Here is a 26,945-nt window from a genome sequence, read left to right as displayed (position 1 = left end):
TCTCGGAGCGCGTTACCTGCAAAACAAGGACACGGTAGTTCTGGGGAAATAAGCTGTCTTAGTCTAACATGCCCTAATGCTGCTGCAAGCACTACGGCCAGAAAGAACAATAAAAGCTGGCACTTAGTCAGAGCCCATGCCTAAAGGCAAACAAGTAAGCAATTGTCTATACTCTGCCAGCCTAAAGAGGTCTCTGTACTAACTCGGCTTCCCAATACTGTGTTCCCCAAACATATTCACGTCCTTCAGATTCACGAGCACATACCTACCACACGGCAAGTCTTCTGCTCGGGCGCCATTTGTCAAGGGTTAAAAAAGTGTGTGGAGAGAGATGTGCGAATGAACAAGGATTGCCCTAGTCCTTTGTTCGGGCGCCAATGTAACAAAATCTGAGTGTGGAGCGAGGGCCAAGAGAGGGTAGAAGTAATAAAATGTGGTTATATATTGTATGTAAAATGTAAATTGGTGTATCTGGAAAACTCACTTGGATATGCTGGAGAGCGTTTGGGTACGTGGTTTTGACTCAGGCAGGCGTTATATGTTGTTCTACGCCGACCACATATTTTTCCGTCTAGGTTTTCGTTAAATTTCTATATCCCTATTTTTTTCTATAGCGCAAAGCTCAATTGTTTTATCTTAAACACCAACGTTACTAAGTTTTCCTATGAATAATTACGACGGTCCTTGGAGTCTCAAGGAATCTGTCCCAACTTAATAGGATTCATCGAAAACTTTATCAATACGAGGCAGTATACTGGGGAGCAACCCATCCTTTACAGAACTCACTTAACTATTTTTAGTGTTGTGATCCACGTCCGTCACCAACAGGGAAAGGAGCAGCGCCTGATAAGGCAGTACCACAACACCTCGTGGCCTGACTTCGGCGTTCCCCGCCACGAACATCACCTTCTGGACTTAGTCAGCGAGGTGCGGGACGCTACACCACGAGATGGCTCTCCTGTTGTGGTCCACTGCCGGTGCGTCTATTGCTGTAATTCTCAATCGGATATGGATGACACTTGGGTCCTGGGGGAGCAATATAGTCTGAAGGCATCATCGTCACACCATATTTTCTGGGATCTTTTGGTATATTTCTACGAGCAATTTTTTTCTGTAGATACTTATATATTTATATGGTCACTCCGCGCTTCTTTTTGTTTCACCCTTTTATTTTTTTCTGTTGAAGTGCTGCAAATCACTATCTAAAGATTGTTATATAATGGAGTGTAATTGCGAAATATTTGAAATAGGAGCAGAGTGACTTTGCAATTACCTAAAAATGCTCGCACGAGTAATAATTATACCCAAAGATCACAGAAAATTTGCTCATTTCACCCACCCTCAGAGGAGGAATGTGCGCTAGGGGAGGACCACATGGGTAATTTTGTCAGGAGGGGAACATGGGAAGAATGTACAACTAAATAAATTACCAGTATACACTTTGCGTGTGTCCTTTCTTTACTTTCTATACTGGTTCTTCTTCTTCTTTTTCTTCTTCTTCTTCTTATTATTATTATTATTATTATAATTATTATTACTATTATTATCATTACTATTATTATTACTATTATCATTATCATTATTACTATTTATATAATAATAATAATAATAATAATAATTATTATTATTATTATTATTATTATTATTATTATTATTATTAGTAGTAGTAGTAGTAGTAAAGGCATCATCATCAGTAGTAGTAGTAGTAGTAGTAGTAGTAGCAGTAGTGTTGTGTGATTTAGAAATATCGTAAAACACACGGGTTGGGCATCTTAAGATAGAACGGCGGGTGGCGACCGTCGATGCCCCGCCCTGACCTCTGACCGAGCAGTTAATGGGATGGGACGGAGGGTTGCCAGCGACAAGAGAGGCTCGCCTCACACCTCCCAAACCGGCGGTTCTGTAGCTACGTATATTTAATCTATTACTTGTATTTAGTTCAATTTAGCCTTGAAAGAGAGTGAAAAACCAGTGTTGGCAGTCGACCCGCAGACAACTGCATACGGTGCGGTGGGGCGGTGTTGTTGTTGGTTATGGTCGAATCAGTGTTATCAATATTTTCATTTATATTTCATATCCACCAGAAAAAAGCAAATATATACTTAGCGTAATGAAATGATTGATATGGAAACATATGTTAACGTCAAGGAAAGAAACGGAGCCAGCCACAGCGCCTTTGCAGCTTAAATTTTGTCATATAAATCAATTAATCATTTCATACACCTTGATATAGGCTACAACGTTTATTTAGTGACACTATTATTATTATTGTTATAATTATTATTGTTATTTTTTGTCATTGTTACTATTATTAGCGTTGCCATTGTTGTTATTGCTATTATTATTAGTATTACTATAATATTCTTGTCATTATTATTATTCATATTACTTGTGTTCATACTATCACTGCTATCAAAACTACTGCTTACATTATTATCGACGTTAGTGTCATTAATATAATTTTAATACTTTGTTTACTTCTGTTCTGATGCAATTACAATTATTACTCTCTCTCTCTCTCTCTCTCTCTCTCTCTCTCTCTCTCCTTCACACCGACCTCTCCTGTCTCTTCTCCACCCAGCCTCTCTTCACACTATACGCCCATACCCCCGGCCCCCTCGCTCCCCACACCGCACCAACCACCCCTTGGTTACGCTAACCTCTGTAACCTCGATGCCATGCTGACACTAACAAATTTCTCCACATCGCACTGATAATATCTCCATCCCAACTCTCTCTCTCTCTCCCTTTGAAAACAATGTGTCAGCCTATTATATTGATTATAATCCTATCTATATATCTGTCAATGTCGCTAAACTAATAGGAATATTAATAGTAGTGTCATTCCACAGTAGATATCATTACTACTTTCAACCATAATCAATAATCAGTCATTATTACTACATATACTACCAATATTCCTGTTGTCATTAATATCAATATCTATAATTTTATAAATGCCTGACCCTCCAAACCAAAGAAGATGCTGCGTTTGTGCAAAAGAAGATCACAGATGTATAAATTGTGCATGTGTTAAGGAGAAAAGACGCTGTACGAACTGTAAGAAGAGCGACAGGTGCCAAAATCCCCTGGGCAGGGATCAGAGCAGGGAGGATAACGATGAAGCGCGACACCGCGGGAACAATGAGGGCCGCCGGGGAAGGAGTGAGCGGGGGGGAAGGGGTGTCGGAGGGAGCTGCTGCACAACCGCCACCTCCATACACACACGGGTTGGGTACCACCCCTTCCATTGGCACCTCCAATGTTGCCACTACCAACACCACTACCACCACCCCCTCATCACTCTTCCTCTTCGACTGGACAGGGCGCGGCGGAGGTCGGGGGAAGCTTTGCTTGGAAGGGGATTGCGGAGGGGGAAGCAACGAGGTGGGTGGATGACACATACCTTGAAGTTGTTGGGTGGTCTGCAAGAAATCTTTTTGAATCACCCAGATGTGGAGTCACGACATTTATCATCAAAGAAACTGTCACCCTGTTAAATAACTACATCCAGAACACACCGCTGGCGCCCCTATCCCTGAAAATTGTATTCACTCTCCCCCATCTCTTCCTCCAAAAAGCACACCCAAAAACCAAACAAGCCGAAAATATCGAGGCATTAAGAAGGCGAGTTGCCTTGTGGCAAACTAACGAGTTAGATGCCCTCCTTGGAGAAGCCAGAGCCATACAGGAGAGGCTCCCCGGACCCAACAAAACAACACCTCCACAAAAGACAGGGCCCGGAAGTTTGCAGACAAAATGCGACAAGGCAACGTTGCATCTGCAACACGACCCTTGTCAGAAAATTCCACACGGGGTGTGCTTCCACTCACCAGGGACACGATCAATCAACTCAAGAAAAAACATCCTCCACCGAGTGACCTGAAGGGACTGAGACTGGCAGGATGTCACCAACCACCGAATCCAGTTATATACGAAAGGATAACAGGAGAGATGGTGTGGAAGAAGGCCCTCCAGACTCGTGGCAGCGCGGGGCCCTCAGGACTTGATGCACAGGGATGGCGAAGCTTGCTGAGCAGCGCCAACTTTGGCAATGCAGCTGGTGACTTGCGCAACACCATTGCAGCACTGGCAAGAAAACTCGCCTCCTCCAGCTGCCACTATGTGGACGCCCTGACGGCATGCCGCCTCATTCCCCTGGACATGAGGCCGGGATGCAGGCCTATAGGAGTCGGAGAAGTCTTGCGGCGCATCGTGGGCAAATGCATCATGGGCGTCGTCAAAGAAGATGTGAGAATGGCAGCAGGGAACCTCCAAGTTTGTGAGGGGCAGCAGGCAGCCGTTCATGCCATGCGGGAGATATTCGACCACGTGGAGTGCGAAGCAGTGCTTCTTGTTGACCCCAAGAACGCCTTCAACACAATAAATAGAAAGACTATGATACACAACATTAAAACCAAGTGCCCTAGCTTAGCTATATATGTCGAAAATACCTATACATACCCGACCGACTTATACATAAATAGCCACAGTGGAAAAGTGAAATTGTTAAAATCATCTGAGGGAGCAACACAAGGTGACCCAATAGCCATGGCTATGTACGCCCTGGGCCTATCAGTCCTCCAAAATGAAATCGCGTTCGCAGAAACGCGGGTGAAACAGGTGGCTTATGCGGATGACCTCTCAGGTGCTGGTAAAATCTCAGACTTAAAAGGGTGGTGGGACACTGTGAACACCGCCGGCCCTGAGATAGGATACATCCCTAACGCCACCAAGTCTGTCCTTATTGTCAAACCTGAACATTATGACCATGCCGCAGAAACTTTTAGAGGAAGTGGCGTCATTGTGACAAAAGACGGACAACGACACTTAGGTGCAGTGATCGGGACAGAGGTATATAAGAAGGAGTACGTGGGAGACAAAGTAGCTGAATGGGTGAAGGAAATAGAAGCTTTGTCTGCCATTGCCAAGACTGAGCCACACGCTGCCTATTCAGCGTACAACCACGGCATCCAGCATCGGTGGACGTTCCTGATGCGCACCATCCCCGGCATCAGTCGACTCCTCCGACCACTGGAAAATGCCGTCAAGAATGTATTCTTGACGGCGATGGTGCAATCTCATGCTTTGGGGGAGGAGGAGGGATATGCCAGCACTTCCCCAAGACTGGGTGGGATGGGGATCACCAACCCTGAGAAGCTGGCAGATAAGAAAACCAGAACTCCATCAGCCTTACCAGGTCACTCATCAACAGGATCATCGCTCAGGAGGCAGAGGGCGAGATAGACCAAACAGAAATAAGAGATATTAAAGAAAAATGTCAGAAGAAAGGCAACAGGCCCAAAAGACGAGCTGGACCGTCTTACACACCACCTGTCCACAGAAATGGGTAGAAAATACACACAGCACAGGAGGCAGGCGCCTCTAGCTGGCTAACGTCATTACCAATCAGAGCAAAGGGCTTCAGCCTCAACAAACAAGACTTTGTCGACGCCATTGCTCTGAGATATGGCTGGCCGATTGAGGACTGCCTGATCTCTGTGCATGTGGATCACCAAATGATGTCACCCACACCATGACATGTAAAAAGGAGGCTTCGTCTGTATTCGACACGATGAAGTGAGGGATCTGACAGCCAGCATGCTTGGGAGGTATGCCAAGACGTCACTACCGAGCCGGCACTGCTTCCCCTGGACGGCGAACACCTTCGGTACAGGACAGCCAATACCTCACAGGAGGCACGGGTTGATGTAAGTGCCCGCGGATTCTGGGTGCGCGGACAGCGGGCGTTCATGGACATCCGCATATTCGACCCGATGGCTGCCTGTCACCGTGAGATGCCCCTGCAAGCCGCCCACCACAGGAACGAGCAGGAGAAGACAAGGGCATACGGTGAAAGAATCCAACATGTGGATCAGGGCAGCTTCACCCCCCTCGTCTTCACCACATCCGGCGGGATGGGTCCCAGGGCCCAATGCTTCTACGCACGCCTCGCGGAACTAATCTCAGAAAAGAAGCAACAGCCAAGGAGCCACGTTGTCGCCTGGATGAGGTGTCGCCTCTCGTTCTCCCTGCTCAGGTCGGCCATCCTATGTCTCAGGGGCACCAGACACTCTGGCCCAAAAGCCACCAACATCTCCAATATGGACTATGAAGCCACAGTGGTGGAGAGTGACATTAGGGTGGGTCGGGAGTGACTTGAGTAGGGAAGGAAAGGGGGATCTAGACGTAATAGATAATAGGTGATTTAGTGTCAGGTAGTATTAGTGATATGGTTGGATGCCAGTCATTAGCGAACAGAGTTGGGGCTAATGACCTCCAAGCTATGGAGCCCTCCATGATTATGTGTCGGGAAAATAAACATGGGTGGAGGTATCATTTATGTAGTAGTAGTAGTAGTAGTAGTAGTAGTAGTAGTAGTAGTAGTAGTAGTAGTAGTAGTAGTAGTAGTAGTAGTAGTAGTAGTAGTAGTAGTAGTAGTAGTTATAGTAGTAGTAGTAGTAGTAGTAGTAGTAGTAGTAGTAGTAGTAGTAGTAGTAGTAGTAGTAGTAGTAGTAGTAGTTATAGTAGTAGTAGTAGTAGTAGTAGTAGTAGTAGTAGTAGTAGTAGTAGTAGTAGTAGTAGAAGTAATAAAATTAGTTGGAGTAGTAGCAGCAGTATAGTGACAGTAGCAATAGCATTAGCAGCAGCTTTATATTGAATTGGTGGTACATGATTGTCTTAATTAAGCCATCCCCCCCCCCACCCCCCCAAAAAAAAGGTTAAGAATTCCATAGTTTGACGTCATAGTAAACTGTTAAATAAGATTACCTAGAACATACGAATGTACGTAAATGTAAGTTAACTGACAAGAACATTGATCGTTGTGTTTTCTATCGGATAACTGCAGCAACAAGTTAACAAGTTAAAACACAAGGTAATATTATTTTTACAAGTTTGACTATAAGTGCTTTTTAACAATTACTGTATATTGCCCAATTAAAAGATCAGCGCCAAGGTCAAGTGGCCAACCTTACAAGGATTCTCCTTTCCTAAAAACTTTGAAAAATCTTCCACAGGAGCATATCATTACATCTGAGTCGGGAAGCGATATCGACATGATATCGACTTTGACAAAAGTATACTGTGCACTTTTAATAAAGTTTGGTGTAATATTATCGTTCTTCCTTCCTCAGTGCCGGTGTCGGGCGCACTGGCACCTTTATAGGACTTTGGAACCTGATGGACATTGTGGACACACGGCAGCCACAGAGCATCAACGTGCAGCAGACGGTGTTGGTGATGAGGGAGTGTCGACCGCAAATGGTGCAGACCCCGGTACGTGCACACGGGTATTTAATAAAGTTATTGTACCATTTGTTTTACATAGAGTTGAGTACCTGCAGTCTACGTACAGTAAATTTCATGAAATGACAAACTATCTATATAATGTAATGATAAACTTTCTATGTAATATATGGTTTATAGTTTGGTTCGTGATTAAGAAGCAGCATATAAAAATAAACAAATGCTCGGGGCACATCCTTGGGGAGGTTTTTCTGCCACTCAGACGCCATATCTCCGTTCCTCGAGAACATCCTCAGCATGCTTAGGCAGACGACCACGGAGGCGAAAGCTATAAAAGTTGATATTCTTCTACCTCTCAAATTCCGCCGCCATTTTGCCTCCCTTTCTATCTTCTATCGATATTTTCACGCTGACTGCTCTTCTGAACTTGCTAACTGCATGCCTCCCCCCCTCATGCGGCCCCGCCGCACACGACTTTCTACTCAAGCTAATCCCTTTACTGTCCAAATCCCTTACGCACGAGTTAACCAGCATCTTGACTCTTTCAACCCTCACGCTGGTAATCTCTGGAACGATCTTCTTTCATCTGTATTTCCTCCTGCCTACGATTTGAACTCATTCGAGAGGAAGCTATCAAGACACCTCTTCGGATTCTTTACAGGAGCAGCGAGTAGCGGTTGTTTTTTTATTGTTTACATTTTTTGTGCCCTTGTGCTGTCTCCTATGCTGGAAAAAAAAGAAATATATATATATATATATATATATATATATATATATATATATATATATATATATATATATATATATATATATATCTATATATATATATATATATATATATATATATATATATATATATATATATATATATATATATATATATATATATATATATATATATATATATATATTTTTTTTTTTTTTTTTGACTTGATCCGCAATTCTTGTCAAAACTAACATCAGACACTCCGTCACAGATGACTTCATCACTGACATCATATAACTAAAACTAAAGACTACCATAGGAAGAATCTCAATTGCCACCACCTACTTGCCACCAAAAAGACCTTACCTACCGTTCCGGGGTTCCCACAAACTACTCTACAATGACCATCCTACATATATAATTGGCGACTCAAATGCTAAGCATACGCTCCTCAGTACCCACAGGAACAACACTGTCGGCAAAGGACTTGCAACATTCATTCAGACCGGCAAAGGCACGTACCTGGGGCCAAATTTCCTAACATATTTCTTCCGAAACACCTGCTCCACACCTGACAATCCTCTCTAACAACAAAGCAACTCACATCATTACTAATGCTGGACCACTCACCACCTCTGACCACCTGCCAGTCGTGATCACACTGACAACAGAGGCAGTGAGAGAGTCCATGCCACCAAGACCGGTCTACAGAAGGGCCGACTGGGATAAACTAAAAAGATAAATAAATGAAAAAATGGGAAATATAACAACAACTGAGCACATGGACAAACCAACATTAGACAACAGACTAAGTCAATGGTACAGTATAGTAGAAGAAGGGATAGAAAACAACATTCCAAGAAAATCAACAACAGTAACGCAAAGGTCACTCAGCATCCCTCAGCTAAGAAACCTACAACACCACTTCAAGACATTACAACTGCATGCACAAACACACGGATGGACCTTACAGCATTATCACCAGTACCAAGCACTAACGTTAGCAATCAAACAAGAAACAGAAACAATAAGGGATCATAACTTTACGGAATCTCTGACGAAACTGACCACGAGTTACAACCAACCGATGAACTTTTGGAACCAAGTCAGGATATTTAAGTCAGCAAAAAACACACCAAACTAACACCTTATCGTCAACAACAAAATAATAACAACCCAAGAAGGAAAGAGGAGGCATTTAGGGAGGTATGGCAAGAAGTCTTCAAAATTACACCGGAAGAAAACGCAAATTACGACACGAATAACGAAAAAGCAGTCATAGAGTACCTCAGCGCCAGCGAACCCATACGCAGACCACACCACCTCTCCGACACGGTCAGGCTGCGGGCAAGCGAACATACAGACGCACTCATAACACTACACGAAATCAAAAGGACCATCAAAGCCTTCATAAACAACACGCCAGGAGAAACTATAATAAATAAGACAATCCTAAGCCATCTCCCTGAGAAAGCACTAATAACACTACAAAGCATCTTCATTCATTCACCACAGAGTTATATACATAGAGGGCCCAGAGCCTGGATTTTGAAGCAACTGGCGGCCATCTTAGGGTGACGGATGGCGAGACAGAGAAATTTAATATCACATAGTTATGTCTACTGCTGCTATTATCAAGTTAGCAGCGCCTCGGCGATCCTCTGTCAGATAGACTTGTTATATTCTTGTCCATTTTTTATAGGTATATCAGGACCTCTCTCCTCAACTGACTCTTTCTCTTTCACCTTTTTTTTTGGATTCTTTTTGGCAGCAGTAGCCTTTTTTTTTTTTATTAATGTTTTTTTTTTTGCCCTTTTGAGCCGTCTCCTTGCTAAAAAAAAAAAAATCCCCTGATTATTGTTACATTGGTACATGTCATATACCACCTGAATCGGAAGAATGTGCTGAATTTGAAACTGTAAACGAAGATTTAATGCAATAAAAAGTGCATGAATGACAAGGAGTTGGATCAAAAAAGGTGAACAAAAATGTTTATACACAACCATAATTTTTTCTCATTATTTTATTGTAGGTGTTTACCTACGTGCAATAAATTTGTGATCATGATATGCAGCAATGTCTCATCAACACGATGATCGGCTCAGTTTTCCAAAATATCATAATGTTGGCTAGCTAATAGTGGTTAAGTGTAAACATGTGGAGTCATGGAAAGGTCGCCAATCCGTCACCCTATGGCGGCCGATCACAGAGTTACGGGCAGGAGCAGTGGCTTCACCTCTCACCGTGGCGAGAGATTGGAGTTGAACCCTCTAATATATAACTCTGTGATCATTCACTATCAATGGGATACTTCCCCGACAAATTCAAAAGTTAAAATAATTAAATTCTTAAATTAAAGAAAACATAAATAGCACCTCCCCCACCAACTACAGCTCATCTCACTGCTGGAGGTGACCGGGAAAATTCTGGAGAAAATAATCAACAACAGACCTAGGAAGACATAAGAAGCAAAACACATATTAAAAGACATACAGCGCGGATACAGGAGCAAGAGAGGAACCGACACAGCAATAACAGCAATATACGAAACAGCAGCACATCACACAGCACAAAATAACCAGTGCTACGTCGTACTCAAAGACGTCAGCAAAGCCTTTGCTAAAGTTTGGCTGGATGGCCTACAATTCAAAATAGCACACCTTGATCTACCTAATATAACAAACATATTACTAAACATCTGCATAATAAACAGAAAGGCAAAGATAAAAGTGGAAAACTACACGGGTCCATCATTTCCAATGACAACAGGAGTACCACAAGGAAGTGCCCTCTCTCCAACATTATAATTATACATTATACACAAACGATCTCCCCGTACCAGCCGTCGACTGCACCACAATCCAGCACGCCGCCGACATCACTCAAATCATCTGCTACGCAGGGAAATCAAGAGCACTCATGGCACAAAGAACCCAAACCGAAATTGGAAAAATAAAAAATTACGAGAAAAAATGGAAAAGTAAAACCAATAAGAACAAATTTAAAATAATACCGCTGGCTGTCAAAAAGAAAATAACATAATAATAGATGGAACACAAATAGAGTATGGCGAAAAGGGCAAAGTGCTGGGTCTGACATTTAATCGCAGGGGCATCGAACCACACATAAAAGAGATCAAAATCAAGACTACGGGAGCTTTATCCGAATCATACAGATTTAAAAACGTACCAACCTACATTAAGCTACACCTAGTCAAAACACTAATACTTCCATTATTGCTCTATCCACCAATACCCCTAGTAACAATAAGTTACACAAGTAAAATGAAACTTCAAAATGCTGCACTGTGTTTTGCATACAACATAAGATTCCCATATAATAAAACCACAAAAACAATGCACGAGGAGGCAAACATAGATCCAATAAACTATCAGATATTTAAACAAGCAGAACCTTCAACAAAATGACAATACTACAAAGCCCTCAAATTACAACACTACTAGAAAACTACGAAGAAGACAAAAACCACTCATGGTTCAGGAAAACAAAACCCACCATAGAAAGAGGTCCACCTGAAAGGAGATATACCACCCATAACACACAAGAAATAACAGGCAAGAATACAGTCAACATAGATAAACTAACACCAAGCTTCAGCTTAATATCAACAATTCAAACTAAACACATAAATTAGTAGCAAGGCGGTTAGCCCGCCAACACTCTACCTCCTACTCTACTTCGCAGAAGTTCCAGAACTTTTCTTGTTCTAAACCCTCCTTATTTCACCATGCACGCTATTCTATCAATCATTTTAGTTAGTTAGTAAGTCATTCTTTCTCCGACAACTAGTAAAAGAACATCTCCTGAAGATGGCCACATAGGCCGAAAGACGTCTACAGAAATGAATCTACGATATCTTCAACCAGAAGACCGCGCCATAGTGCATGAAATAGAAAAACAACAACTTATAAAGAGAACAACGCAAAATCTACTGTTGACTTTAATTAAATAAAGCACGTATCCTCAATGACCTTTTACCCAAGTGTGTATATATATATATATATATATATATATATATATATATATATATATATATATATATATATATATATATATATATATATATATATATATATATATATATATATATATATATATATATATATATATATATATATATATATATATATATATATATATATATATATATATATATATATATATATATATATATATATATATTTAGCTGTTGGTGTCTGTTTTACCAGAAGAACAAAATAAAATTGATATCTTCCATTTCCAGGAGCAGTACCTGTACTTGTATAAGTGTATTGCCGTCTACCTGGAACATTCCACAACATGGAGAAGAAAGGCAAGTCTCGACCCGTCAGGAGTGCAAGTGGCAGAAGATTGCCAAGGTTAGAACGAATAAAGTTATATGTTACCCTCTCTCTCTCTCTCTCTCTCTCTCTCTCTCTCTCTCTCTCTCTCTCTCTCTCTTAATATATATATATATATATATATATATATATATATATATATATATATATATATATATATATATATATACATATATATATATATATATATATATATATATATATATATATATATATATATATATATATATATATATATATATATATATATGGGTGTGTGTGTGTGTGTGTCTCTCTCTCTCTCTCTCTCTCTCTCTCTCTCTCTCTATATATATATATATATATTATATATATATATATATATATATATATATATATATATATTTTTTATATATATATTTTTTACGTTATATATATATTGCGCCCGTAGGCATCTTATTGGTGGGGGCCTGATAATGTATTTTTTTTTCCAGGTGGGGCCTGATGATCTAGCCAGCTGGGGCTGGGGGCGAGTGGAGTAGCTTTTCAGGGCGGAGGGCTTGCATTGGCTCATGCTGCCTGTACTTTCTTCGTTTGGATCCCTTAGAGTCCGGGTTGATGGGCTGTCTGGTTTTGGAGTGGTCATGGGTTTTCGCTTGCCGGCGGTGACCGAAAAATCCAGTGGTAGCATATATATACATATATAAGAACATAAGAACGTAAGGAGTCCGCAAGGGGCCGGTTGGCCTATACAAGGCAGCTCCTGTACTCTCAACCTCACCTTACCTCATTATCCATGACTTTATCTAACCTTTTTTTGAATATATCTATGGTATTTGCACCCACAACATGGCTGTCAAGCCTGTTCCATTCATCTACCACTTGTTGGTGAGCCAATTCTTGTCTATGTCTTTGCTGAATCTGAATTTGTTTAACTTTAAACCATTGCTACGTGTCCTACCTGGCTCTTTTACTACCAAAATCTTATTGACATCCCCTTTATTAAAGCCCTTCATCCATTCATAGACTTCGATCAGGTCAAATCGCAACCTTCGCCTTTCTAGAGAGTGTAGATTTAAATGCTTCAGTCTACCTTCATAAGGCAAGTTTCTCACCCCAAATCATCCTTGTCATCCTCCTCTGTACAGATTGTATCATCTTGATATCCATTATATAATAGGGGGATCAGAAGTGAACTGCATAATCGAGATGAGGTCTAACTAGTGCTAAGTAAAGTTTTAGGATGACTTCAGCGCTCCTATTGCTTACGCTCATTGAGATGAAACCCAGTACTCTGTTCGCCCAATTTTTAGCCTGAATGCAATGAGCCCTTGAACGGAGGTCAGCGCTGACTAAGACTCTTAAGTCTCTCTCGCGCCCAGACCTGCTTAGAGGAGTGTCATTTAAGGGGTAAATGTGTGATGGGTTATTCCTACCTACACTCAGAATGCTACACTTCCCGATATTAAATTCCATCTGTCACTTCCTTCCCCAATCATATAGTCTGTCAAGGTCATCCTGGAGAACGTTAGCGTCCCTGTCTGATTGGATTACTCTACCGATCTTTTTATCATCTGCGAATTTACTAACATCACTACTAATTCCTGTGTCCAAGTCATTGATGTAAATAATAAAAAGCAGCGGACCCAGCACTGACCCCTGAGGGAATCCACTCCTAACACTGTTCCATTCAGATTTTTTACCATTGATTTGCACTCTCTGCTTCCTACCACACACGCCCTGATCCAGTTCAGAACTTTCCCATCTACGCCGTGAGCCTGTAATTTTAGTAACAGCCGGTGATGAGGGACTTTGTCGAACACTTTACTGAAATCTAGATATAATATGTCATAGTTTTCATCTCGGTCAACCGTCTCGATTACTTTAGTGTAGAAGGACAACAGGTTAGTCAGGCACTAACTAACTAACTAACTAACTAACTAACTAACTAACTATATATATATATATATATATATATATATATATATATATATATATATATATATATATATATATATATATATATATATATATATATATATATATATATATATATATATATATATATATATATATATATATATATATATATATATATATATATATATATATATATATATATATATATATATATATATATATATATATATATATATATATATATATATATATATATATATATATATATATATATATATATATATATATATATATATATGTATATATATATATATATATATATATATATATCGGCTGGGGCCGACTTCCATCCAGGCCCCTCAAGAGAGCCTACCGGTGTCGTGTATCTCCGCGTCCTCCTATTCTTGGCCGTCCGTTTTGATTACAAACCAAAAGGCGGATTGCTGTTAACACGTATGGATCCGTGTACGCAGCTGGTCAGGTGTACATGGCTGTCCCCCCAGTATTTTCAAGCACGGGATGGCATATTGCTTTATTCTTTCATAGGAAAACATAATTGAATCCAGTACAGCGCTCTGTTTTGTATTAGGTGAAGTGAAGGACCAGAAAATAGCCTTCATGCAGTGATTACCCAACCAGCTGCGTACACGGATCCGTGTTAATAGCAATCCGCCTTTTGGTTTGTAAACAAAACGGACTACCAGAAATAGGAGGACGCGGAAAAACACGACACCGGCGCTACAGGCGTACATGTAAAACACACACACACACACACACACACACACACATATATATATATATATATATATATATATATATATATATATATATATATATATATATATATATATATATATATATATATATATATATATATATATATATATATATATATATATATATATATATATATATATATATATATATATATATATATATATATATATATATATATATATATATATATATATATATATATATATATATATATATATATATATATATATATATATATATATATATATATATATATAGAGTTAGTTAGTTAGTTAGATAGTTAGTTAGTGCCTTACTAACCTGTTGTCCTACACTAAAGTAATCGAGACGGTTGACCGAGATGAAAACTATGACATATTATATCTAGATTTCAGTAAGTGTTCGACAAAGTCCCTCATCACCGGCTGTTACTAAAATTACAGGCTCACGGCGTAGATGGGAAAGTTCTGAACTGGATCAGGGCGTGTGTGGTAGGAAGCAGAGAGTAAATCAATGGTAAAATCTATCTATCTATCTATATATCTATCTCTCTCTCTATATATCTATCTCTCTCTCTCTATCTATCTATCTCTCTCTCTATATATATATATATATCTATATCTATAGATATATATATATATATAGATATATATATATATAGATATATATATATATATATATATATACAGTATCAACTCGACACAATCTTACAAACACCTATACCTTATTCTTCGTCAACACTCAGCTGTCCCCTTCTTCAACACTAAATATCCTCGGTCTATCCTAAGCTCAAAATCTCAACTGGAAACTTTACATCTCCTCTCTAACTAGATCAGCTTCCTCGAGGTTGGGCGTTCTGTACCGTCTCCGCCAGTTCTTCTCCCCCGCACAAATGCTTTCCATATATAAGGACCTTGTCCGCCCTCGTAGGGGGTATGCATCTCACGTGTGGGGGGGCTCCACTCACACAGCTCTCTTGAACAGAGTGGAGTCTAAGGCTCTTCGTCTCATCAGCTCTCCTCCTCTTACTGATAGTCTTCCGCCGCCATGTTGCCTCTCTTTCTATCTTCTATCGATATTTTCATGCTGACTGCTTTTTTAAACTTGCTAACTGCATGCCTTCCCCCTTCCCGCGGCCTCGCCGCACACGACTTTCTACTCAAGGTCATCCCTTTACTGTCCAAATCCCTTACGCACGAGTGAACTAGCATTTTCACTCTTTCATCCCTCACGCTGGTAAACTTTGGAACAATCTTCCTTCTTCTGTATTTCCTCCTGCCTACGACTTGAACTCTTTCAAGAGGAGGGTATCAGGACACCTCTCCTTCCGAAATTGGCCAATCTTTCGGCCACCCCTCTGGACTCTTTTTAGGAGCAGTCATTAGCGGGCTTTTTTTCATTATTGTTTCCTCCTTTTTTGCCCTTAAACTGTCTCCATTGCTGTAAAAAAAAAAAAAAACTTCTGCTTTCTCTGCATTTACTACTAAGTCATCTGCATACAGCAGCTCCCATGGTGCCTCTCCTCTTCCTTTCTTTGTTGCCTCCTCCATTACTGTTATAAACAGGAGCGGGCTAAGGGCAGATCCATAGTGAACCCCCACTCCAATTTCGAACTCATTTGATGTTCCCACCACTGTTTTCATTCTCGATTTTGTACTTTCATATAGTCCCATCACCAATTCAACCAATCTTTCTGGTACTCTTTGCCTTATCAATGTCCATCTTATAATTCCCCTTGGTACTCTGTCAAATGCCTTCTCTAGATGTACAAAAACATGATACCGCGTGATGGACGACGCGGGTTCGAAGCCGCCGGTACTACCTGGGAATTTTCAGTCACCGCCGAGTGGCTTAAGACTACCCACATGCTGTCCTGAAGACTGAAGACCACCCATCAACCCGGACTCTAGTGGAAACCGTCGAGGTGAATAAAGAACGAGCTCCGCGGGGCAGCATGAGCCAAGAAAATATGGCGCCACTATAAAACACATGCCTGCGCCATTACGGGGTGGGGCCGACCGCCATCTAGGCCTCTCAAGAAAGCCTGCCGGCGCTATAGGCTGGCACGTAAAAAAAAAAAAAAAAAAAAAAATATATATATATATATATATATATATATATATATATATATATATATATATATACACAAAGAGAGTCGGTGAGGAGTATCCAGGGACGCGCGGACATGGGGAAGAGAGGCAGTCCAGGAGAGGGAAGTAGTTTTACTCATGAAACTTTAGCTATCAAATTCACTTCACCAACCCTTCACCACGGAGTTCAACGAATGGAGGCCGAGTGTTAGGGCAAAACCGCACCTAACAGCCCCAGGGCTAGTGGGGGAGTATATGCGGCCACTGCCTGGTGTATAGCGGCAGGCGCTACACTCTAAACAGTGACCGCTTACCCCAATCAATATGTGACCAGCCGACTGATCCAATGGGGCCACATTTAACCACCCGTCTTACCCCAACCTTCCCATTAAAGTAGCGTGTTGCTAACCGATTGGATTTACACCCTGCCCCGCAGTGAACTCAGCTCCCAGATGAGAGAGCGCGGGGAGTATACGTGACGCCACACACAGCCAACACGTGGGGAGGCATTAACATTACCCAAGATGCTAGAAGGGCGGTTCCAAATGACTTCATCGATAGGCCTCCTTTTCCGGTGATTGAGGGGGAGCTCTTGGTCTACTAGGTCGACGGACACCGACCTCTGCTGAGGCATTCAGACCAATTGAGTAGGTAGTGCCGCCGACCCTGCTTCAAGCGCTGTCACCACCATGACCTAAAGAGTTATATGTCTTGGCCACCACGACAGAGGAGCTATGTGTGTCTGGCGTAAATCAGACAATAGGGAAATGGAAAATGGTGACACGGGAGGGTCTTTGATAAGCATGCAGCACTTCTTTGCCTCGTATAGATTTCACCGGGAGTTGCTTATGCCCATTTCGGCAGATGTCTTATCTGCCTACCTCATCAGTGATGAAGAATAGTTACTGGAGAACTGAAGCTTGAGTTTGAGCTAAGTTAGGATAGACTAGTTCATCTGTGTGTAATTTTCGTTCTAAGGTGTACTATATTTATCCATAGTTTACCCATAATCGCCGCTAGCCGACTCGTCTCAGAAGCCCCGCCTCCTTCTTGGAGTCAGTGCTGACTGGGTGATTTTTTAAATCAACAATATTAATGTTAGTGACCACCACTAGAGCGTGAAGAAGTGGGAGGGGTTGCATGAACTATTTGGCGGGCAGTGATTATAGCGTGGGCTTCCTGTTGCCTTTTCTCCCACAGACTACATCCTTTCCTTCGACAACCCAACCTTCACCGAGGAAGAGCTTGATGATGGTTCCGAGGCTTTGTCCGTCCCAGCTGGTGGTGTTGAGACGATGCACTGCTGATAAAACGACCCATGACTGAGTGTGTTCCTGCCTCGGTCACTGTGTGTTGTGCTGGGGTCTGCTAACCTCACACTGGTGGCTTGTTTATTACTGGTATTGGTTTCAGGTGTCTCCTGTTTTGATGCGAGTTATAATAAGCCGCGTCCACACCAGGCCTCGTGAGCCGGGCGCTCCTCCGTGCCGTGTTGCCAGGAGCTGATTTGGGGCAGAGCGAGGGGCAGTACCATGCGCTTCTGGCGATCTTGGCAGTAGTTATTACAGAGCACGGGGCAAAAGCTCACCAGGCAGCAGGCCGCCAGTAGCTGTAGTTTCTTTGGCAATATATAGTTCAATTTTCCTAAGCTAATCATAAAATATATTGATAGACATCCGCACGATTTTTTTCAAAAATATTCTAAATAGAAAAAGAGATTGGAGTCAAAACTGCAAAGCTTTTTTTATGCATGCCATGATGTATCCTTTTACTCCAATCTGTATAAAGCACAACTCTGAGAACATTTTACAAGTAAGTAAACATTGGTAAAAAAAAAAAAAATCAATTTGTAAGGATCGTCTACAGGTATGGATATAAATACAAAAAGAAAAACAAAAAAAATATGTAAAATTTTAAACGAAGGCGAAGTTTCTTCTTAGCAACGTAATTAATTAATTGGACCTTAAGTATATGATTTTAAGATGATTTTAATTAATAATGGTCATGTATAATGTACGATAATGACTTTCAAACTAAAAGGAATAGTAATTAAATTTGATTTACAATTAGAAATGTCAGGGATTTATTTTTCATAAAAACTTGCCAAAACATTGAGGATTTCTTTATCCTACATACTGTTTTATGTTTCTGGATTGTTCTTGAAGTATTCCAGGAGGGAAGCATAACTTAGGTCATTTAATGCAAAATTGTAAATTTCTGGTAACTAAACAAGATATTCATTTAGCTTGTAGTGTCATATAAGAGAATTGTCCATTCTGAAAGGGTAAATTTACCTGGTATTGTATGATGTTAGTGAATATGCAGCTTTGAAGAAGCGCTTAAGCCTCTTTGTCTTGGGTAACTTCAACGCAGTTACTCGAACAGGGAGAGATGACTACGAGTTATATGTTTGTCCCCATGGCTCTGCCAACAGACACGTAACACTCCAGTTCTGAACTTTGCAAAGTCCAGAAGGATGAGTATTGCTGGTTCCTGGTTACATAAGAACATAAGAACGTAAGGAGTCTGCAAGAGGCCGGTTGGCCTATACAAGGCAGCTCCTGTACACTCAACCCCACCTTACCTCACCTAGAGCAGTTCGTTCAGCACCCTACTCGTATTCCCGACCGTCTTGGAGACAGGCCCAACATTCTAGACCTCTTCCTTACCTCTAATCCTTCTGCTTACTCTGTCAAACTGTTCTCTCCGTTGGGCTCCTCCGATCATAACCTTATTTCTGTATCCTGTCATATCGCTCCTGTGCATCCTCTGGACCCGCCGAGGAGGCGATGCTTCTGGCATTTTGCTTCAGCTCGGTGGGACGACCTGAGGATGTACTTTTCCGATTTCCCGTGGAATGAGACCCCTCTGTGTGTGCTCTGCGGATCACAGAGGTGATTGTCTCTGGAATTGAGGCATACATCCCACGTACTTTCTCTACTCCTCATACTAAAAAGCCTTGGTTTAATCATGCTTGTTCTCGTGCTATTAAAGATAGAGAGGCAGCTCACAAAAGGTTCCAGAGCCTTCGAACTCCCACTAACTTTGATCTATATATTTCAGTCCGGAATCGTGCCAAATCTATTCTCCGACTTACCAAAACTTTTTTTATAAATAGAAAATGTCAACACCTTGTTTCTTCTAATTCTTCCCGTGACTTCTGGCATCTAGCCAAAAATATCTCCTCCAATTTCACTTCTTCCTCTTTCCCTCCTCTCCTTAACCCTGACGGCAGCACTGCCGTCTCATCTGTCTCTAAGGCTGAACTCTTCGCTCAAACTTTCTGTAAGAACTCCACCTTGGACGATTCTGGGCATATTCCTCCTACTCATCCCCCCTCTGACTCCTTTATGTCTGTTATTAAGATTCTTCCTAATGATGATTTCTATGCCATCATTGGCCTCACCTCTCAGAAGGCTTATGGACCTGATGGAGTGCCTCCTATTGTCCTTAAAAACTGTGCTTCTGTGCTGAAACCCTGCCTGGTCAAACTCTTTCGTCTCTGCCTATCAACATCTATCTTTCCTTCCTGCTGGAAGTATGCCTTTGTACAGCCTATGCCTAAGAAGGGTGACCGCTCCAATCCCTCAAACTACCGCCCAATAGCTTTACTTTCATGTCTATCTAAAGCTTTTGAATCAATCCTTAACCAGAAGATTCAAAAGCAGCTTTCCACTTCTAATCTTCTATCTGATCGCCAGTATGGATTCCGCAAGGGGCGTTCTAGTGGCGATCTTCTTGCTCTCTTAACTGACTCTTGGTCATCCTCTCTTAGCAGTTTCGGTTAAATTTTCTCTGTTGCGCTAGACATATCGAAAGCCTTCGATAGAGTCTGGCACCAGTCTTTGCTTTCTAAACTGCCCTCTTTCGGATTCTATTCCTCTCTCTGTTCCTTTATCTCCAGTTTCCTTTCCGGCCGTTCTATCTCTGCGGTGGTAGACGGTCACTGCTCTTCCCCTAAACCTATCAACAGTGGCGTTCCACAGGGTTCTGTCCTCTCACCCACTCTCTTCCTGTTATTCATCAATGATCTTTCCATAACAAACTGTCCTGTCCACTCGTTCGCCGACGACTCCACTCTGCATTATTCAACTTCTTTCAATAGAAGACCATCACAACAGGAAGTACACGACTCCAGACTGGAGGTTGCAGAACGCTTAACCTCAAACCTTGCTATCATTTCCGATTGGGGCAGGAGGAACCTTGTGTCCTTCAATGCCTCAAAAACTCAATTTCTCCACCTATCAACTCGACACAATCTTCCAAACACCTATCCCCTATTCTTCGACAACACTCAGCTGTCACCTTCTTCAACACTAAACATCCTCGGTCTATCCTTAACTCAAAATCTCAACTGGAAACTTCATATCTCCTCTCTCGCTAAATCAGCTTCCTCGAGGTTGGGCGTTCTGTATCGTTTCCGCCAGTTCTTCTCCCCCGCGCAGTTGCTATCCATATACAGTGGCCTTGCCCGCCCTCGTATGGAGTATGCATTTCACATGTGGGGGGGCTCCACCCACACAGCTCTTCTGGACAGAGTGGAGGCTAAGGCTCTTCGTCTCATCGGCTCTCCTCCTCCTACTGATAGTCTTCTACCTCTTAAATTCCGCCGCGATGTTGCCTCTTATCCTCTTATCTTCTATCTATATTTCCACGCTGACTGCTCTTCTGAACTTGCTAACTGCATGCCTCCCCCCCTCCCGCGGCCCCGCTGCACACGACTTTCTACTCATGCTCATCCCTATAATGTCCAAACTCCTTATGCAAGAGTTAGCCAGCATCTTCACTCTTTCAGCCCTCACGCTGGTAAACACTGGAACAATCTTCCTTCATCTGTATTTCCTCCTGCCTACGACTTGAACTCTTTCAAGAGGAGGGTATCAGGACACCTCTCCTCCCGAATTTGACCTTGCTTTTGGCCACCTCTGCTGATTCTTTTATGGGAGCAGCAATTAGCGGGCTTTTTTTTATTATTGTTTTTTTCTGTGCTCTTGACCTGCCTAATTTGTTGTAAAAAAAAAATCCATGGTTTTATCTAACCTCTTCTTGAATGTATCTATGGTATTGACACCGAAAACATGGCTCCCACGCCTGTTCCATTCATCTACCACTCTGTTGGTGAGCCAATTCTTGTCTATGTCTTTGCTGAATCTGAATTTGTTTAACTTAAAACCATTGCTACGTGTCCTACCTGGCTCTTTTACTACCAAAATCTTATTGACATCCCCTTTATTAAAGCCCTTCATCCATTTATAGACTTCGATCAGGTCTCCTCGCAACCTTCGCCTTTCTAGAGAGTGTAGATTTAGATGCTTCAGTCTACCTTCATAAGGCAAGTTTCTCACCCCCTGAATCATCTTTTTCATCCTCCTCAGTACAGATTCTGACATCTTTATATCCATTCTATAGTAGAGGGACCAGAACTGAACTGCATAATCGAGATGAGGTTTAACTAGTGCTAAGTAAAGTTTGAGGATGACTTCAGCGCTCCTATTGCTTACGCTCCTTCAGATGAAATCCAGTACTCTGTTTGACCGATTTTTAGCCTGAATGTATTGAGCCCTAGGACGAAGGTCAACGCTCACTAGGACTCCTAAGTCTCTCTCACGCCCAGACCTGCTTAGAGGAGTGTCATTTAAGGAGTAATTGTGTGAGGGGTTATTCCTGCCTACACTCAAAATGCTACACTTCCCGACATTGAATTCCATCTGCCACTTCCCCGCCCAATCATATAGCCTGTCAAACTCATCCTGGAGATCGGTAGCGTCCCTGTCTGATTGGATTACTCTACCGATCTTGGCATTGTCTGCGAACTTACTGACATCACTACTAATTCCTGTGTCCAAGTTATTGATGTAAATAATAAAAAGCAGAGGACCCAGCACCGATCCTTGTGGGACTCCACTCGTAACACTGCCCCATTCAGATTTTTTACCATTGATTTACACTCTCTGCTTCTTACCACTCAGCCACGCCCTGATCCAGCTCAAAACTTTCCCATCTACGCCGTGAGCCTGTAATTTTAGTAATAGCCGGTGATGAGGGACTTTGTCGAACGCTTTACTGAAATCTAGATATAATGTCATAGTTTTCATCTCGGTCAACCGCCTCGATTACTTTAGTGTAGAAGGACAACAGGTTAGTAAGGTAAGACCTACCTTTTGTGAACCCATGCTGTGAATCATGAATTAAATTATGCTTTTCTAGATGGTCCCGAATGCTCCCGGCTATAATTGACTCCAACGTCTTTCCTACAACTGATGTTAAGCTAATTGGGCGATAATTTGAGGTGGCTAACTTGTTTCCCTTTAAGAAAATCGGCGTCACATTAGCTACTTTCCACTGATTGGGCACATACCCAGAATTTACCGACATCTTAAAGATATCGGTAAGAGGCCCATTAAGGACCTCCTTGCACTCTTTCTGAACCCTTGGGAATACTTCGTCTGGGCCCGGCGATTTGTTTTTCTTCAACCTACTAATCTCATCCTGGACTACTTGCCTAGTGATGATCACATCCCTGAACTTGTCGTTCTCTTCGCCCTCATATACCTGAACTCTCTCCGGAATGGTTGTTAGATTTTCCTGCGTGAAAACTGAGAGGAAATAGTCATTCATCATTTGACTCATATCTTCTCCATTCTCAACGAGCTCACCCGTGTTTGTTTTCAACGGTCCAATTCTGTCCCTTGCTTTCGTTCTGTGCAATTTGAAGAAGTCCTTGGGATCGCTCTTGGCCTCGTTGGCTACCCTAATTTTATAATTTCTTTTTGCTAGGCGGGTGTTCTTCTTCACCGACCTGGCTAGCTCAACATACCTACCCCTGAGGTGGGTTTTTCCTTTCTTTATTTTCCTATAAATTCCTCTCTTCAAGCCAGTCTCATGCTTGAATCTGCGGGTCATTCATTAGGGGTCGTTATTTTCCTTCCTACGTGCTTGGTAAGGGATATGCTGTCTCTGACCCTCTGCAATTACTCTAACTAAATTATTGTAGATCATTTCTACATGGTTCCTCTGTCTTTCCGGTTCCAGTCCTGAAATCTGGCCCTCATCCAGCCCTAAGGTTCCCCAATTTACCTCCTCAAGGTGTCTTCTGAGCCCCTCATAATCAGCTCTTCTAAAGTCAGGCACCAACACAGGGTTGAGTTCATGGGTCACCGCCCAGTCTAATTTAAACCTAATTTCCCTGTGATCACTGCCACCTAATTCTCTCCCAACATCTAGCTCGTTGATCATATTCTCGGTGTTAGTTAAGACCAAGTCTAGAATGTTGTTACCTCTGGTGGGCTCAGTTACTGTCTGCTTGAGAAAATTATCTTGTATTACTTTCAGAAAATCCTCAGATTCTAGATCACCCACCACGCCTTCCCAGTCTATATTCCCACAGTTAAAATCCCCCATTATGCAGAAATTTTTGCCCCTGCTAGCCCTGCCTACCTTTTGCAGTAATATATCAGTGTCCTGCCTGCTACGGTTGGGTGGCCTGTAAAGAACCCATAAAATTAGTTTGTCTTTCCCTTTGTGGACGTCCACCCAAACTGGTTCTGAGTCGCCATTTGTTTGAACAGAGTTGTTAGCGGAACATTTAATTGTGTCTTTAACATAAAGTCTCCCCTCCCCTTCTTCCCTTTCTATCTCTGTGAAACATCTGATAATCATCATTGGGGGAGGCGGTGGCTGAGTCGTCAAAGTAACGGCCTCGTGTTCAGGAGGACGCGAGTTCAATCCCCGCCCGGTGCCACCAAGCTGGGATTTTTCAGCCGCCGCCGAGTGGCTTAAAACTACCCACATGCTGTCCAGAAGACCACCTATCAACCCGGACTCTAGATTCTAGGATCAAAAATGAGCTCTGGGAGGGCAGCATGAGCCAATGCAAGATGGCGCCACTATAAACACTCGCCTGCGCCAGAACGGGCTGGGCCGACCATCAGGACCCACCGGAATGAAGCCTTGGACCGACCATCAGGATCCACCGGGAAGAAGCCTACCGGCGCAATAGGCAGCAATGTAAAAAAAAAAAAAAAAAAAAAAAAAAATACTCCGACATAAAGTTTTTGATTGCAGTATCCACCCATGTTTCCGTTATAGTTATAATGTCAAATTTTTCGACACATGCTTTCCCCCTTAGTAGATCTATCTTGTTCCAGAGACTCCTACTGTTGGTGTAATAAGCCGTTAGCCCATCCTTTCTTATATCCTTTCGATCACTCCTGCGCCCCCTAGTCCCAGTCTGCGATGCATAGCCACTGATGACAGGCCCTCCCCCCTCGCCTACTCTAAAAAATCCTGTAGGGTGCTAAGTGATCGCTCGAGGGAGTCTGCGAGAACCTCCACCCCCTGGAGTGACAGGTGCACACCATCCTTGGCATACAAGGTGCCTTTATCGTAGAAGAGGTCCCAATTATCAAGGAAAAGCCAACCATTTCGCTTACAGTGGGCCGCCAGCCTGCTGTTTACTGCTAAGGCTCTGGAAAGCCATCCCTCACCTACCCCCCTCCTCGGCAAAACACCACAAACGGCCGGCACCCCTCCGAAGTCTCTCACTTTAGCGAACGATTCCCTGAAGCGCCGAAATATCTCTTCGCTACCCACTCTACCGATGTCATTACCACCGAAACTGCAGAAGACGATAGGTTGTGTCCCCTCCCCTGTTAAAATTTCTTCCATCCTGTCAGATAAGTGCTGTATGCCTGCCCCGGGAAAGCAAGCCCGAAGCCTATTTTTCTTATCCCTTGGACAAAAGTACCTGTCAATGAACCTGACTTGACTGTCCCCAACCACCAGGACTTTCCTCTTAGAAACTGTGTCAGTAGACGGAAGGGAAGCAGCTACGGGAGGAGTGGGAGGGGCGGCAACCGGGGTGGAGGAGGAGGAGGAGGGAGGAGGAGGAGGAGGAAAAAGTTGAAAAAGTTTCGTTTAGTCGGCGCAGCATCTGTGGTCATATGCCGGAGAGAAACAGAAGGGGAAGGAATTATAGGAGAAGGGAACAGATCCCAGGAGACGGGACACAACCCCCGATTAATACCTGGTACCCATTCACTGCTGGGTGGACAGGGGCGTAGGGTATCGGAAAAGCCGCCCAAATTTTTCCACTCCGCCCGGGAATCGAACCCGAGCTCTCTCGGTTGTGAGCCGAGTGTGCTAACCACTTCACCACGAAGCCCCCTGGGAGGAGGAGGAGGAGGAAGGAGGGTAAGAAGGAGGAGGAGGAGGAGGGGGAAGAAGGAGGAGGAGGAGGGAAAGGAGGAGGAGAGGGGAAAGGAGGAGGAGGAGGGGAAGAAGGAGGAGAAACATGGAAACATGGAAACATGGAAACGCAGGCAACAGAAAGCCTATTGGCTCATTACGAGGTTGCCCGCTTTGGTGATTTAATCTGCTCGACAGCCTGGGGCCTGGGGAGCAGATGAAAGCACCTCGACATTGAGGAGTAGATGAAAGCACCTCGATATTGAGGAGCAGATGAAAGCAACTCAATATTCAGTTTACTCCCGACGCAGCGAAGTGACGGTCGATTCTATATTTGAAGGAGTTGATAGTATTCGCATTTACTACTTCTGAAGGAAGATTGTTCCAGTGACGGATGACTCGGTTTGAAAAGAAACTCCTTCCGATGTCTGTGTTACATCGCAGACGGAGTCAGAGGGGAAGGAGGAGGGGCAGGAGGAGGAGGAGGACGATGAGTGGGAGAAGGAGAGAGAGGATGGGGAATACGTCGAGGGGGAATGGGGAGAGGAGAAGGAGGAGGTGGATGAGGTGGTGGAGGAGGCGGTGGGGGGGGGCAAGGGAGGAGGAGGGGACAGGGGGGGAGGAGGGGAAAGAGGGGGGGAGGAGGAGGGGACAGGGGGGAGGCGGGGGAGGAGGAGGAGGCGGGGGAGGTAGCGGTAGCAGAGAAGGGGGGAGGTGATG

General features: G+C 42.7%; 1 protein-coding gene and 1 long non-coding RNA gene across 4 annotated transcripts in view; one reads left to right on the top strand and one right to left on the bottom strand.

Annotated features, from left to right (window-relative positions):
• The window catches only part of LOC126998378 (receptor-type tyrosine-protein phosphatase alpha-like), a 226,597-nt gene extending 207,447 nt beyond the window's left edge, over window positions 1–19,150 (top strand). For all 3 annotated transcript variants that reach the window (XM_050859999.1, XM_050859981.1, XM_050859991.1), the window contains 4 exons: window positions 829–977; window positions 7,137–7,278; window positions 12,219–12,333; window positions 18,240–19,150. In XM_050859999.1, the coding sequence (XP_050715956.1) occupies window positions 829–977; window positions 7,137–7,278; window positions 12,219–12,333; window positions 18,240–18,346 (513 nt within the window). In that variant the 3' untranslated portion in view covers window positions 18,347–19,150. The remainder of the gene's footprint in view (window positions 1–828; window positions 978–7,136; window positions 7,279–12,218; window positions 12,334–18,239) is intronic.
• LOC126998397 (uncharacterized) lies at window positions 18,778–26,315 on the bottom strand. The gene is made up of 2 exons (XR_007752817.1): window positions 24,974–26,315; window positions 18,778–24,939 (listed from the first exon to the last, which is right to left on the bottom strand). It is a non-coding gene; the product is annotated as an uncharacterized LOC126998397 (long non-coding RNA).
• Window positions 26,316–26,945: the final 630 nt, after the last annotated feature.

The sequence above is a fragment of the Eriocheir sinensis genome, chromosome 2, assembly GCF_024679095.1.
Source record: "Eriocheir sinensis breed Jianghai 21 chromosome 2, ASM2467909v1, whole genome shotgun sequence".
Lineage (NCBI taxonomy): Eukaryota > Metazoa > Arthropoda > Malacostraca > Decapoda > Varunidae > Eriocheir > Eriocheir sinensis.
This window is presented reverse-complemented; position numbering and strand designations above follow the sequence as displayed.